At 47.9% G+C, this 16,156-nt stretch overlaps 1 protein-coding gene across 2 annotated transcripts in view; it reads right to left on the bottom strand.

The window, feature by feature from the left end:
* Positions 1-1,267: 1,267 nt before the first annotated feature.
* The window catches only part of LOC118584362 (aminopeptidase O (putative)), a 317,174-nt gene continuing 302,285 nt past the window's right edge, over positions 1,268-16,156 (bottom strand). For both annotated transcript variants that reach the window (XM_036188550.1, XM_036188551.1), the window contains 3 exons: positions 6,954-7,040; positions 4,834-4,978; positions 1,268-1,785 (listed from right to left, as the gene is read on the bottom strand). In XM_036188550.1, coding sequence (XP_036044443.1) covers positions 4,838-4,978; positions 6,954-7,040 — 228 coding nt within the window. In that variant the 3' untranslated portion in view covers positions 1,268-1,785; positions 4,834-4,837. The remainder of the gene's footprint in view (positions 1,786-4,833; positions 4,979-6,953; positions 7,041-16,156) is intronic.

Here is a 16,156-nt window from a genome sequence, read left to right as displayed (position 1 = left end):
GAGAAAGCTCGCTCCTCCCTGGATGAGGAACCTCTGTGGCAGTGTCAAGCCTCCCTGGACATTCTTTCTCACTCAAACCCTGATATACATCCTATTGACAGAGGTTAACAATGCAGTGCTCTGGGCATTGTAAAGTCAGGTAACTCATGAAAGAATGGAGAGTGTACCCTTCTTGACTCTAGAGGTTTCAGCCAAATGAGGGAAGCCTTCCAAGCCTCTAGTGCAGTTATAGGAGGCAGGAGCTTCGCCTACTTTGGGGATAAACTTGTTCTGCGTCTGGCCAGCTCTACCACAGATCCTCCACCAAATTTGTGACACAGGTATCCAGTTCCAGTGAGGCCTCCACTGACCTGAAACCCATTGGCAAGAACCCAAGCAGTCAAAGCAAAACATGGGGTTCAGTGACTGACAGAGACAAGGGGCCTACCCCCCTGACAAAATTCCACTTCTGCTCTGCTTCAGTGGTTCCTAAAGAAGCCAAACAAAAAAACCAGACTAAACCAGTGCTTGGCTGGTCACCCCTAGTTCACTGGAGGTAGGGAATGTTGAGGCTCTCACAGAGGGACCTTACAGGGTGTGTGGTCTCTGCTCCACCTCTAAGCAAGCCCCCAAAGTGCTTCTGAGAACCAGGGAGCCACAGATTCAGCCTTTTATTTCAGGTCTTCACAGAAAGCAGTATAATATCAAGTCAGATTGAACACATTTGATTCTTCTACCATCACAGTATACAAAGCAGATAACCATCTGCAAGCCCTCTGTAACCATCCACAATGCAGTTGCTGGTATGACCCAGGTTCTCCAGACCAAGACCAAGGATTCTTTGCCAATGCTTTTCTCAGTCTGTCCTAGAGCATCCTCTCCCAGCAGGCCTGAATGCAGAACCCAGCCAGGCAACAGAACGTTCCTTCCAGTTCCTTTTCATATGGCTCAACCTTGTCTGGGCACATGTGACTCCAGCATCTTTCTCTGGACAGAAACTGGAAGTTTCTTAGAGCTTGTTCTATATGTTAATATTCAAAGGAAAGAAAAAAAATGGTCTCACCAGAGACTCCCATAGTGTTAGACTAGCTGAGACTCCACATTTTGGAAGAGTTGAGTCCCACAACACATTAATTCCTTATACTTTCAGCTTTCTCAGAATTAACAACACCTGGAGATCTCCCCAGAGATTTGAGGGTAGAAAAGGAGAGAACATGTGGAAAGTGCCTATTCTGACACATGTTCTTCCTTGCTTTTAAGCAGCATCAAGTTCAGAAGCAAACAGGAATACCAGCAAATCCAATACTTTATTAAGACATCTTAGGCTTTTCTGCATTTTCAAAAGCAGAAAGGTTCTATTAACTGAACACATCAAAAGGACTCTGCAGAATCCTTGGGGACCAGCCATGGGAGGTGTCACATGATGCTGTCATCTCAGACCACTGCAGCTAGCTTTTGCAATCACAGGAAGCAGGCAGCCGGTTCTCCATCCGCCTAGGGGAGGGTATCCTTCATTCTTTGAACAACTGCTTTAAAGTCACAGCTCGATTCCAGTGTTAGACCCAGTCTCTCCAGGACTGGGAACAAGAGCAGCTGCCAGGTGCAACAGTTTATGAGGCTCCGCCTTTTATAGATGCCATGGAGTCCAGTCTGGGAAATAGAAGACCAAGATTCGAGTGACTGCTGCTGTGGGCTGATGGCTTTAGCAGCCACATAATCCTCCCTTTGATGTCCTGGGTCAGTGAAGTCCTGGTCCTACCAGGGCCAGGAGGAGGCATATGAAAGAGTGTCTCACTGTGATCTATCCTGTGAAGAAAACAGCAATAAAATTTATTACCCAGTCACCACAGTCATTCCTGTCAGGAGTTCCTCCCGGCCTTTGCCCTCCACTTGAGAAGGAACTTTCATGGGAGGACAGGGACAAGACTGAAGCCACATTTCACAATCCCAAGCCTAGGGTGCACAGTCACACCACAGGCCACGCAAGGGCTGTGAAGCCCAGAGAGGTCCACTGACAAGGGTGGCTACAGAAAGGGCCCCTTCAGGCAGGCATCCTCCTGCTTCAGAAGGCTCAGCTCAGCAGATGACAGGGCACACTCTGCCTCAGCCACAGACCGAAGGCTTGACTTCTGCTCTCTCTGCATTCAGAGCAAGAATGCAATCTTTCCAGGACTCCTGCATTCTTCACATCCCCACCCCAGGAGCACATACAGAGGGATACCACTGCTCTCCAGATCTGGCACCAGACACTCAGGCCCTTCATCTTCTTTTCCTTGGGAGGCCCGCCTCAGGTACCTACAGATGAGTAGGCTTTTTGCTCAAGGGCTCGACTCCTGTTCCTGCTGAACTGAGCCAGTGTGTGAAATGAGAACTGATATCAGCTCAGTAGGCACCGGAGGGCGGGTCCAATCACAGCTGGGCAGTGCCTCCTGGTGTGCCCTCGGCATCATCCTGCCAGCGACTGTGGAGACATGGAAACCTGGACTGCAAATACAAGAGAAAATTCACCACGCCCAGCAGCCGCAGGAACAAGAGAACCCTCCCTCACGTGTGGCACTGGCCAAGACATGTTTGACTCAACCTTGGTTATGCATCTGGATTTAGTTTTCTGTGACTTCTAAGATATTTGACATAACAGTGAACTACTCAGTGGCTCTGTGTTCTCTGTAGACACACTTAAGGGTGGTCTCAACACACTGCTTTCACTCTTGACAACACACCCTTGGGTCAGGCTGGTCTCTCCTCCTCTGGAATCTGGTTCCACACCAAGCTGACCACCAGCTGTGGCCACACCTGGCAGCAGTGGCCTCTGCCCGGCAGCTGCAACTTAACTGTCCCCATCTCACCTTCTCTTCAGGTGCAGAACTTAGCCACTGTGAACAAAGCGGAAAACAGTCACTGTTCACCAATCAGCTAAGCTCTGCACCTTGTTAGAGAGGTCATCGCCGGCCATAATTAAAGGGCTGGTGAGCATCTTCGAAGGTTGTTGGCTTCTTTTGTTTCCAAAGAGCCACAAGGTGCATCTGTTCTCCAAACTGCAGAGAGAAAGTAGCCACGGTTCTGCAGAAGCAGCCAAGGTCATGGTTGCGTGGTAATCCCTGGCAATGTGATTTTAATCTCAAGTCACAAATCAGCATGCCAGGAACCCAAGCAGCCAGAGCAGTTGAGGGCAGCGCCATGCCCTACTACTCCCATCCACAGGCACTGGGCGTCCTCCTCCATACTGCCTCTGAGCCCACCACACTAGCAGTGTAGCCTCCTGCTGTTAGCTGTGTGAAGAATACCTCAGGGACCATCCTTGCTCTGAGTCTGTGGCCTTTAACTATGAGGATACAGCCTATCCTCAAACTGCAGATTCTGAATGGCCTGGGATTCTCCTGGTCTTTCAGATGAGGAAGCACTTCTCTGACAGAAGGTGTGATATGCAGGGAACACCTCTCATTCCCATCCACACAGGTCTCCAGGGCTGCTGTGACCAAGCATTCAGCTGGAGGGGCTGAGGGACAGCAGAGAAAGTTCATAGGGGAGCTAGGAAGTTGAGGATTGGTGACATTCTCGTTTGCCTGCTCGGGGGAGGGGAGGGGGCAAAAAAAAAAAAAAAATCACAAGGAAGAGGCACCAGAACCACCGTGTGACTCTGGTTCTCCAAGGTGAAGAGAATATGAAGAGGGGACAGTGGTCTCACTGTGATTTTCACACACCACACATACAACTCTCCCCAAGTCTGTTAAAGTTTCCAGGGAAATGCCTGCAGGAGGCAGGTAGAGAGGTGTCCAACTGCTTCTGCCTATTACACAGATCCCCTTCACAGCTTGTGGTGTGCGGGCTCAGTAGGCTAGACAGTCACTCTCTGCATCCTACTATCTCTAAGCCTGGCTATGATGGTCCCCACCTCTTCTGCAAGAACATGGTTGTGCTTCAGGAAACATGTTTTCCCTTCATAATTATAGTTCTTTCATATAAATAAAATAAACATATTACACAGAAGTGGGCTTTGTAAAATTGAAATGTGAAAATGTAATGTAAATTAAATGTTCAACAATGGGTTAAGACTGGTAACACAATTCTAAATATTCATTAATTAGAAATCACAGAGAACAGAGTAACACAATGATTGAGATCTGATTGGAAATTAAAAAAAAATACACAAAAGTAGACATCACATCATGTACCGCCATGGAGAAACTTTGAGGAGATGTAGAAATGATAACTTATGACTGTGAGAGAAAAACATACTGACCCACACTTCTGCTTAAAGAACTTTAAGCTTAGTGGCTGAACGACACACTAGGCTACAGAGGAGGCAAGTCACACATAAGACCCTGGAGCTCGGGTAAATCCTGCTCTAGCAGGAGATGGAAACAGACATGTCCTGAGGACACAGTGTCATGGAGGGGGGGAGGACACACCTGCTGCCTACCTCACACAAGTGTCACTGAGCAAGGGGAGTAGGCAGGAATACTCTTGCTGCCTACTTCACAGTCAGGGGGACAGAGGCAAAGGAGGCTCAGGTTTACAAGGCCCAGGAGAGATGCCTGCATGTAGAAGCTTGGAGCAGAGCAGTGTGGCTGCAGAACCCTCTGCTGACCTTGATCCTGAAGCCTGCGGATCTGTGTGAGACCCAAGGTGGCCAAAGCATTGACAGAAGGGCTACTGTGCCTTCAGGAGGACACCTTTGTTTCACACCCATAGCTCCAGAAGATAAATGAGGTGGCCCCAGGGACCCTGAGCCTTCCTGTCCCCAAGACCCTTTGGCAGTCCTTACAAGGACTTCTGGTGCTGTGGTGGCCTTGGCTCATCAGGTGGCTTACAGATTGACTTGGATGGTCAGGAAAAGAAAGGAAAGAGAATTACCTCTTTAAAACAGCATTTCGGACACCACCTGGGCTGAGGCTCTGTCCATGTGTTCCTTCACCAGCTCAAAGCACCTGTGGGCAAGCTGCTGCTGCCTGGCATCCTCGCTTACCATCAGCTCCCCATATAGGTATACGCCCATGGCCTGCAGGACACGGAGGCCAGAACAGAATGGCAAAGGGTAAAGAGGCTGCACACATATTTATGGGGGAATATTTGTACTTGCTTTACATAAGCTGGTCTAAAAACACAAACCAGAGAAAAGAAACTGCCATGCAGCTGACTAGCTGCAGCCTGCAGTTTCTACTTCGTCTCCTCTTTGTCCTCATCAGCTCTATGGTGGCACAGGCCTTTAATCCCAGCACTGGTAAGCAGAGCAGGCAGGTCTCTGTGAGTTCAAGGCCAGAGTCACATGATGACCCTCTATCTCATCCCCACCCAAACGCTCGCGCACATGCGCCAAACGAATACCAAAAAGCCAACAACAGAAACATGCAATTTTATTGATTCTGTCACTCTGATGGTGAGTGACAAGCCACAGTACCTACTTTCAGGAACACTCTGGGCAGAGAGAGAGCTCTCCCAAAGGTCACTAAGGAAAACCCTGCATCTGTCATCCCAAAGGGCAGCTGGCATGAGTAGGGCCTATCACCTACCAGGCCACAGAGACCACATGGTCTACAGCCATGCAGCCAGGGCAGATGTCTTCACTTTGTCCCAGCCCGGCCACTTCTCACCACCAGGTCCCAAAACATCAGACACTGGCTCTTCTGCTTTGAAAACAATGCTACAAAGGCTTGAATTTGCACTATGCCAACTTTAAAAACAGGCAATTATGGTCTGCAACACCAAGAGTCCTGCTTGCTTTCTTGTTCTACAGAGCTTCCCAAGGGCTACATTCTGCTTCAAATTCAAAGGACTTCAAAGGCAGCACGGGATAAAACTCAGCAGTGGCTTCCAAAGAACTTTCCTGCTAGGCTGAGGCATGGAGGTCGGTCCCTGTGCAGTAGACAACATGGCTGCCATCCACTGAGCTGCTCTTAGCTCTGTTCTGTCTGCTTTCTCAAACACCTTTCATTTAAAAAAAAATTATTATTTTATGTACATTGGTTTTGTCTGCATATGTGCGTGTGGGGATTCCAGATCCCCTGGTTGTGAGCGGCCATGTGAGTGCTGGGAACTGAACCTGGGTCCTTTGGAGGAGCAGCCAGAGCCCTTAACCACTGAGCCATCTCCCAACCCCAGCCTCCCCCCAAACACCTCTTACACCCTTGTGCAAATGTGACATTTCTGCTGTAACAAAACCACATCCCTTTCTTGATGGGAATAACCTGCCTCCACTTTGCTGACTGCCCCTGTCCTCAGACCCTGTCAAGATCCCTTTTGTCCACCCCACCCCTACTCTCCACCCTATTCAAAGTGGCTCTAGCCCATCAGCCCACAGTGTGCACATAGGCTGGGGTTGGAAGAGAACATGTGGTACATGGGGGAGGTCATGTGGGGACATGTCACGAGGTACAAAATGTCAGAGGAGGCACCCTGAGTGGTGCCCTCAAAATGTGCTATAGACCAAAGAAGTGTCAGATGAGGTTATGGACAGCAGAGACAGACAGACAGGTAGGCAGGCAGGTGCACGCACGCACGCACGCACGCGCGCGCGCGCACACACACACACACACACACACACACACACACACACACACAGTGCCTGAGATTTGAGGTAGGAGACTGCTTCCTAGACAGGCTGGGCTGTGCCTGGCCTAGCTTCCCAACAGGTGATCCAAGGATCTCCCAGATGACTCACACGCATGCTATAACTGCAATTAGAGTTCCTACAAACTGGATGGACCAATCGTGCTGCTAAGCAGTGGCCTTGGACTGAAGTTTTAGAGCAAGCCTCACAGAATGCCACACTCCATTGTGGCAGTGGACAGAGGACAGGAGCTTCTGTGGTATGCCACTCTCAACTTGAAAGGCACACTGAGAGGGGATCAGCTCACCATTGCCAGTGATCCTCCAATGCTAACAACTAGCCCTTCACTTTTTTTTTGAAAATCGATGTGGAGAAGCTGGCACTAGTGAAGGTAGCCAATTTCCACCTCCCGGGAAGTCACACTCACCTGATCCTCCTGCAGGAACCTCGCCACCTGCTCATATGCTTTTGTGTACTTGTGCTTAATGACCAGCTCACACCATCGATGGCGAACCTTAGGAAGGAAGACAGGAAACCTGGTGAACAATGTTCCTTGGCCAGGAGAGTCTCAAGACAGCCTCTGAACTGCAATTTCACTGAAGCACAGGGAAACTTCTGCAGGCAGTTTGGCACTTGCATTTCATTTCTTCCTAAAAGAGAGGACTGGCACTCCTAAGCACAAGGACCGTCAGTCAACATTAGTAGAAAGCACATGACGTTTCAGACAGTAGCTTCACTGTGTCACACACAACTGTAAAGTTAACAGGAGTTGTGTGTTAGGTCTACACTCGTGGTGTTGCCAGTTTTAACACTTAAAACGCAGGATATAGGATGATAACAACTTCAAAGTCATACCAAGCTGGGTGCCTCTGCTGAGATGCACAGAGGTGCTCGATCAGACTGCTCTCGGCTTGGCAGCCCCACATGCACCATGTAGGAATGTCAAGCCCTTTTCAAAGATGATCCTAAAGGTTGCCTGCAGGAACTTGCCAGGACCCTCTCTCTGCCCTACCTCTTATGAATTCAACAGGCATCCTCTGCCTGTGAGACAGCAGTGAATCCACCAGGGATAAGAGCCTTCCTTGCAGGGCCATCTCGCTGTATGGAGGCACCACATCATCACGATTTTAAACCAGAAGCTTCTGCCTGTTTGGTTCTCAATGCCACAGCTGTTGCCTGCAGGCTGTCTGAGCTACACCCAGTGAACAGCCAGCCAATCAATGAATGCTACGTCACTGCTTCAGTATCAGCCAGTAAAATTTAAAGACTCTTCCTGTCACCCTTGTTTTTATTGCCTTTGAAAGAGGGAGGCACTTTGCAGTGATCCATTTGCAGGCAGTAATAAATGTAAGCAATGCCAACATTTTGGCTTGACCTTCTGCAGATCACATCACTATGTGAAATTCCAGGCTGGAGTCTTCCCTGAACCTGTATAAACAGATTTCCAGAAATTAACAATGCTCAGGAGTGGGGGTGGTGGGGGAGCCCCTAGGAAACCATGAAGAATTAGCTCTCCCACACTCCAGCCAGGGGCACCACCAGGACTATGGTCCAGAGCTGACTCTGGAAGCAAATGTGCAGAGCACTGGGGTTGGCTGTCCCTGGCGCTGTCTGTCCCTCTCCTTTTCCTCCCAATTCAAGGTCATTTCCAGTGGCCTAGCCACACCCACACCTGGCAATTAAGGCCTGTTTGTGAGTTTTGAAAATGAGCACTAGTCAGGAGAGCTCGGTATGACAGTCACTGACTCAGGGACCTACTGCTCTGCCAGTTGCAAGATTCAGGCCCAAGAATCTCACTTTTCTCAACTGCAAATCAGCAAGATACCTGTACCTATTTGTGATAACAGGCGCTCTCATGTCAACTCTCAGGTCCAAAGTATTTTGAGGACCTACGGTTGCAGGACCTGGCTGACGACTTTTGTCATTCTAAAACTGTGAGGCATACATTTTATTTTGAGAACGGAGGGCTTTAGAAAGGTTCAGGACTGAGGCTCGAGGGGAACAGTGAGACTAACTGCTCTTTGGGGTAAGAGACTTACTAAGTGTTATTAATGCCATAGACAGCAGCGGCATGGTGAGGGCACTGAAGGAGGGTCAAGTGGAGAGATGTCCCTCAGAGGAAGGCGAGGCTTTACACTTTATACACCGCCTGACTGGTGGGCGGGCTATATAGCTCATGTATGTAGTCAGGTGTCCCTGATTATGGTTGGCAGATGGGAGGCAGGGAGTCTGTTAGCTGGGGCCTGTGTACAGGATCAGTTGTGAGGGTAGGGGAAACAAGAATCTAGACAAAAAGGACTTCACCAAATAGCTTGCCCCCACACCTGTTGAGAGAGGGTCTCGGGTAGCCCAAGTTGACCTCGAATTTGATGCACAGCCAAGGATGATCTTGAACTTCTTCACTTCCTGCCTCCACTTTCCAGGTGACAGGATTACAAGTGTAAGCAACCATGTCTTATTTATGCAGTGCTGGGGATCAAACCCAGGGCTTCATGCACGCTAGGCAAGGATGCTACCCGCTGACCTACATCTCTGGCCCCTCATTCTCTTTTCTGTGCTCTCCTCTTATTTATACACAGAGAAATAACAGAACATGCACCCGGGCACATTTCCTAATGGAACAAGGCCCCATGGATGGGGGTAGGGAGCTGGGGGCTGCAGCCTGGCTGGGATCTGTGAAGGTTCAGAAGGCCATGTCACAGAGGCTCTTTCACAACATGAGGTCAGCATTTCCACTTCTCTTACAGTTAGAAATGGTTCATTGTCATGACTAATAAGAGAGCCAATCTTCTGAACCCTGAAGGCAACCATGGCATCTAGGAAGGACAGACCGCCTCCCCCACCCCACACAGAGCAGGACAAAACAGTCTTTTCATCAGCAAGGGTTACATGCATTTCAGTATTTCAAAGACAGGATGTTTAAAAGACACCACAGAGATGCTGCAAGGCTGAGAGCTCTCTGCCTCCCACCCCCCAACCCCCTAGCCTCCACTCACGCAAGGACTTTCAGCTTTCTATTTAGTTCTTTGGGCAACAAAGAACATCTTAGTTTTCTCCTCCAAACTCGCATGCACCCATAATTAATCCCTCAATGAACAAGGTGACACCTGTCACCCCAGCAGTACCTGAAGATGCACACCAGCAGGAAGGTGAATTGCCTCTTTCCAGATCACAGACCTTAGTGCCCTTCAGAGGCAACCTCTTCAATCAAGGTCCCCCTGAGCTGACACTGGCAGGGAGACAACACCCCACTCACTGAGCCACAACACTCAGAAGCAGCTTGGTTTCATTTGCATATTCTTTCTCGTTGTCAAGTAATTGTTGCATTACTGTGGGAGGGTAAACCTTAACCTGTGTTTTTAAACTTCCTTAGGTAAACATCAAAGTAGGGGCACACTACATACATCCATGATAGTGTTTGGCATCCAGCAGGCTGTTCTGATCACAAGACCCCAGTAGGCACTGGGTAAGGTCCAGTGCGTGGGTGAGTGTGGGGATAGGAGGGAACTGGAGCCAATTCACTGTAGACCCAATTAAACTAAGACTGTTAACAGAACCTAGACGCTGCCCCTCTCCATGCTACAACTGTTTCTAAAATTTCTGTGCAGAGGCTGCCTCTGTTCGGGTTTTTCTTACACCATCTAAAATGACAGCATAACATGCCCTGATTTAAAACAACCAATGCACTAGACTGTCTCGACTTGTTGTTTTCATGAGTAAAGAAAGACTTCCCAATTCTGATAACAGCCCACTAAATGTCCCACTACAGCAGTGCTGAACCAGATGCCCCCAGAGGGATGGTTCATGAAATAGTGAAGACAGAAATGACCCATGAAGCCATGGAAACCCAGGTGTGTGCTGTCTCCTGCTCTGTGGGTATTGCTCTGCTCGATGTGAAGTTGTGCCATTCCCAGGTCAAACAGCAGGCATGTCTGTGTTCTGAAAGATACTGTTAAAGGGCCTTTCCACGATTTTCACTCCTATCAACAGCCTTCACAGTTCCCACATCTTGAGCTACTACTACTTCTTGGCTATCAACCTCTGAGGAATGGGGACAGCTCACAGGAGGTACTGTTTACCAAGTGCAGCAGGGCTACTGGAAAGTAGAGAGGGACAGGGGATGACGTTGTCAAACCAATTAGTCTAAAGAAGCTATTTCTGGGAAGAGTTGCTGGCCAACAGTGCCAGAGAACAAGAGCCCCAGGAATGAACCTTGTGAGGGTAGCCTCTATGGTAAAAGGTGGAACCTCTTTCCCAGTCTGTTGAGTAAACCTTTACCTTTTCCCCTTAGTCTGTAGTATGTTTTGAATGCCATGTGACTTTGCTTACATTTGTGAATGTTTATAGTTGAATTTATTGTTTTTTTCCCTTTCCATAGTTTTTCAAGTCTGTTCTTTTAGTTTTAGTATTTCTTGTGTTTATGTATGTGCTCCAAATGATCTAACTGCACATTTAACTTTGCTTTGGTTTTTCTGAGACATTTGTTTGCTATGTAGCCCAGGTTGATCTAGAATTTTCAGTGTAGCTCAAAGCTGCCTCCCAGGTTCTGGGATTATAGGTGTAAGCCACCACATTTGGAAAATTACACTTTAAATATTTGTGTTTTATTGCACTTCAGCTGTTAGTAGAGTTGAAAATTTAATGGTTTAAATAGTGACTAAAAATCAGGAAACTCCGAAGGTTTTGCCAGCAAGTCTGGAGTTGGTGAATGCCTGAATTCGAAATAGCATCACATGGTCAGGCCAGGCCAAGATAGAAGAGGCCAAGGGAAAGGTGGCAGCCTGTGAGGTGGGAGAGGGCGATTCAGAGTCATTCCTGTAAGTGAAGTTGAAAGGCTCCTGCCTCTGTGTTGCCTGTGCTACAGCGGGATATCTGACTTCTAGGAACATGCTCTCTTCCCTTCTGAGCTGAAAACACAGATAGCAGACAATCCTGAATGGGGTGTGGAGAGGGAGGCACAGCCTATAGCCTGGATGGCCCTTCACTGCCCCACCAGGCCAATGGACAGGTGTCCATGTGTGTGAGCACAGGGTCTAGCACACAAATGACAGGACAGAGAGGCTGGGTCACTGGAGTCTTCCCAGCTGCCATAAAGTTGATTCTTGTGTGATACACAGGTATGTACTCTTCAGTGCAACAAACAAATAACTTTAGCAGGGGGTGGTAAATGCCTCTAATTCCTATATTCACAAGGCAGAGGCAGGCAGAACTCTGCAAGTTTGAGGCCAGTCTAGTTTACATAGAGTGTTCCAGGCCAGCCAGTGCTACACAGTAGGACTCCATCTCAAAATTAACCAAATAAATACCTTCCCCCAAGGAAAATTTCTTTCCAGGATGTTCTGCTTAGAATGTAAGAGGGCATGGCTGGGTTTTCACATATATGTGCCGCCTACCCCACTGGAAATGGATTCCAGAACTCTGCAGGCTTTTAGACCCTCCACCAATACAGGGTCCTGGGTATGCAACAATCCACATGCTGTTTGGGTTGGGTGCAGATGGAAAGATGGGTACATGAAGGATAGGTCTCAAAAAGCCTTCATGACAGAATTGCATCTGAGGCCAGACCACTAAACCTGTCAAGTAATTCAAGCAACAGTTCTGTGTTTTTAACAGTGGGACTGCCACCAGGGTGGACTGTGGCAACATGTCTGAGCGACCAGGGCCCACATTCAGCCTGCAGCAGGAATCTTAACAGGTCTTATTAATAAGACCAATCCTGAGGCCAGGTATTGGGGTGAATGCTGGAAGATCAGAGAGACAGAACAAGCCACAGCTTCCTCACCTCGCCAGTTCCTCAGCTGATCCTGTTTCCTCAGACTGCAAGCTTCTGAGTCCTCATTTGAATGGGTCTCAGCTGAACTGCTGCTCCAAAGCCTGAATGCTTAACCAACCAAATGCTTCTAGTTTCTGGTCTTCACGCCTTATATATCTTTCTACTTTCTGCTGACACTCCCTGGGATTAAAGGTGTGTGTCACCATACCTGGCTGTTTCTAATGTGGCCTTGAACTCAGAGATCCAGAGGTATTTCTGTCTCTGAAATGCTAGGATTAAAGGCGTGTGCTACCACTGCCTATCCTCATGTTTAACATTGTGGCCGTCCTATTCTCTGACCCCAGATAAGTTTATTAGCCTGCACAATATTTTAGGGGACACAATACCACCACATTCAGCCAGTGTCTCAAAGGCATCTATAGGCCTTGGTTCAGGCCTATGGCTCATCTAGTCCAAACACAGTAGGGGCAGCTAATTATATAGGCATAGGGGAAGGGGCAGTAAAGAGGGGTTCCAGCGGGCACACTTATGAACATTGCTGTGTCTGAGCATGTGCAAACATGTGCACACACAAATGCTACTTTTCTACGTTTCCCTCATTATATGTAACACCCTGAGTTTTTATTATTGTTTTAATGCTAGTTGGTAACATACTCAATAAATTTTGTGGCCTGCTGTTTTGTGGGGAATTGACCAAATTTACCTCCCTAAATTGAGGGTCAGAAGAGTGATGGCCTTCCTGGGAGGTGGGGAACCATGCCTGGGAGACTGTGGACACTGCAGGTGACTCCAATATAGTAATTGTGTCATCTTAGTACTACAGCCTTCTCTTCCACTCCAAAAGCTGGTCTTTTGATTCAGTAAGACTTTGGAAATGAATAACACAAAGGAATGCACGCCAGGATGACAGGGTGACGTCTACAAGGTGGGCACCTTCATTCCAGCAAGATGACGGTGAAGGCTGTGAACAGCATGGGCTTCAGGACAGAAAAGGGGTGGGGACCACACAGCTCAAGACCAACCAGCCTTGCCATGAGTCTTGGTTGTAAAAGAAAGCACAGGGCCCAGGTGACCACTGGATGGAAGAGAAGAGGCTTGAGGAGTTGATGCTCACGCCACCCTCTGGGTCCAAATTACTGGGAATTTCTCAAAGCATTTGTACAGAGCACTCACATGGCCTCACACCAGCCCCAGCTGTGTGGCAATTCTGTCCCATGAACAAGGTTCCTGTGAACCAGAAGGTCCCTCAGAGCTAAAAGGCTCTTTCTTCATTTGGAGATAACACAGAGGAAGCCCGCTCTTCTGATGTCTACTGTCTTAGAAGACTGCTTCTATTCCTGAATAGTGCCAAAGATCCAGGGCACAGACCCTGAGTACCATCAGGGACCCCACATCCAGTAGTCTCACTCTCCTGCCAACCTAAGGCACTGCAGTGCCAGCACCCCTCTGCTCGCTCTGTCCTCTGACAGTTACAACAATGAAATCCTCACGTCACCTTTGTAACCATGTTTAGAAAGTTGGCAGCCTTGAACTTTATTACAGAATGGTGTAGAGGCAGGCCAACAGGATGACCAAGCTGGCTTTTGTGCCATTAGGTGGCAAGGCTGTAGAATTCTGTGGTGAGTTGGTGAAAGCAGGACACTTGGCCACCCCCACCCCATTGGCCTCCATGCACAGTGCCTGCTTGAGGCATGCTTCTGAATGGACTTGCACTTCTGCAAGTGGAGAATGCTTTCAATGACTTTGAAATTATAATGCACAGTTGGAAGCTATAAAATGCTTTGAAGAATACCACCCATCCTATTTATGACAGGAAGCCCCTTTCTTTCTCAGTCCTTTTGATTTTGAAATTTACTGCTAAAGGAAAAAAAAAATCTGTCCAAGGAACACGATCTGGGGAGTGCATTAAACCTCATATCTGGGGAGTGCATTAAACCTCATTTGGAGTTTCGTTTTTATCTCTAAACAGAAAGACGAGGGCTTGGGGCTTTTTTAAGTTAATAAGTCTACATTGTAATAAACAACGCTGCTTTTTCAATTTGTGTCCTTAAATTAGATTTAGTTGGCTTTAAAGAGGGTTCACTACTGGTGAGAGGGGAGCCTTTACAGGGCGGCTACAGGCCGAGGGCACTGCCAGCTAAGAAATGCTTACTGGTGTCTGCAACGGTACATACTGACTGACTCTTCTGAGAGACCAAAGAACTGTCAGCTGGGGTGTGTGCCACATAAAACCTTCAGCATCTTTGTTTTATTGTTGCTCTTCCTTTCTCTCATTGATCCCTGTTCCCAAAGGACTATAAAATGAACATTATTTTTTTCTATATATAAAGGAAATTAGTCCTTATTTCAGCTGCTGCTGTGAAGCCAGGTTAGTGAACACCTAGACCTGGTGTTAGGAGACACATACAGGCTTGGAAGATAGCTCGGTCAGTAAAGTTCTTGTTTTGCAAATACAAGGAAGAAACGGTGAGCCTGTAAGTCCCACAACTGAGAAGATAGAGGTGGGCTCACTGGCTGGCCAGCCTAGCCTAACAGATGAGAGACCCTGTCCCACAAAACAAGATGGATGATTCCTGAGGCACAACACCTGAAGTTGGCCCGTATCTATGCACAAGAATGCACACACTGGTAGACTTTGCCTGGGGTAGCATGTTGAGTGAGTGGCATCTCAGCTGCTGCAGCTACCACACTAGCATGTGGAGTACACAGTGAGGGCCAAGAGTAGTGACAAATGTCAAATACAAACATAAGTGCAACAAAACATAGCCGCCTCTCCTGTGTGTGAAGCTACTCCTGCGATCAAGGCAGATCCTCAGCTTCCCTCCTTTCCCCATAAACAGAATTTCATCCGATGACTTTAATACCATTAAGGGTTTGGTGACAGTCAGAACTTTGGCGCTGATGTGGGGCTTGCACTGGATTTAGATGGTCATCACCTTCTTGTCCCAGACTTTCCACAGAACCTTTCAAAATGGTTCTGAATTCAGAAGTAATAGCACCAATCCTTTTTCTTCTTTCTTCAACACAGAGGATTTTTGCTGCTGGTAGAAACAGTGACCAAGCAGGGACAGCAATGCCTTCCTAGGGGGCAATGACCTGGAGGCCTCGCTAAGTTTCCAAAGGCTCTCTTGAAAGCGCTTCCACTCTTTACCTGAGGACACATGCTTCTGGAATTAGTCACTCCCATTGCTTTGCTATACCAGACATGAGATCCAGGAAAGAAGGGTGAAGCACAAGGATTCCACTCCTGCAGTTTCCAGCCACTGGGAGTACTGGGAAAGCCAGAACACCAGTCAGATTTAGGTCACATGCCACTAAACAGCATAAAGGGGATTTGTGGAAGACCAGCGGAGGTGCGGAAGGGGCAGAGACATGAGCACAGCAGACATGATGATGTAAGGAGGAGAACCACCTAGAAAAGGGGGTGTCCTGACCCCACTTAATAGCCATACCACATGGCTTAACCTCCTTCTTAACGGTCATTACCTCCAATAATCTCCACAGGAACTAGAGAAAGAGACTTCCAAAAGAAAGACTCCCTGTTGAAGACAAGGGAGATTGCCCACACCAGGTCATCTTGCCCAAGACTCGCCATTCATGTTGCTGAATAACTCAGTCTCTCTAGGGTTTCAGTTCTCTTTAATTTTGCTGTGGCTGAAACAGGAAAGGAGGCATGTGCAATGTTCTACAGAAATTACAGAAACTGAGCATCTTTCACGGTGGAAAGCTTTGGAATGTGGAAATTTCTTTGGATTGGATTGTGTCCCAAAGAAGTCTGTCACAGGTCTGTACTCTTGAGCTGTGAAACTTGAGTAAGTGGACTAGGGAGAATTTGTCTAGTTCCTAATAACAAATAC

Source organism: Onychomys torridus, chromosome 5 (assembly GCF_903995425.1).
Source record: "Onychomys torridus chromosome 5, mOncTor1.1, whole genome shotgun sequence".
In the NCBI taxonomy this organism is placed as follows: Eukaryota; Metazoa; Chordata; class Mammalia; order Rodentia; family Cricetidae; genus Onychomys; species Onychomys torridus.
This window is presented reverse-complemented; position numbering and strand designations above follow the sequence as displayed.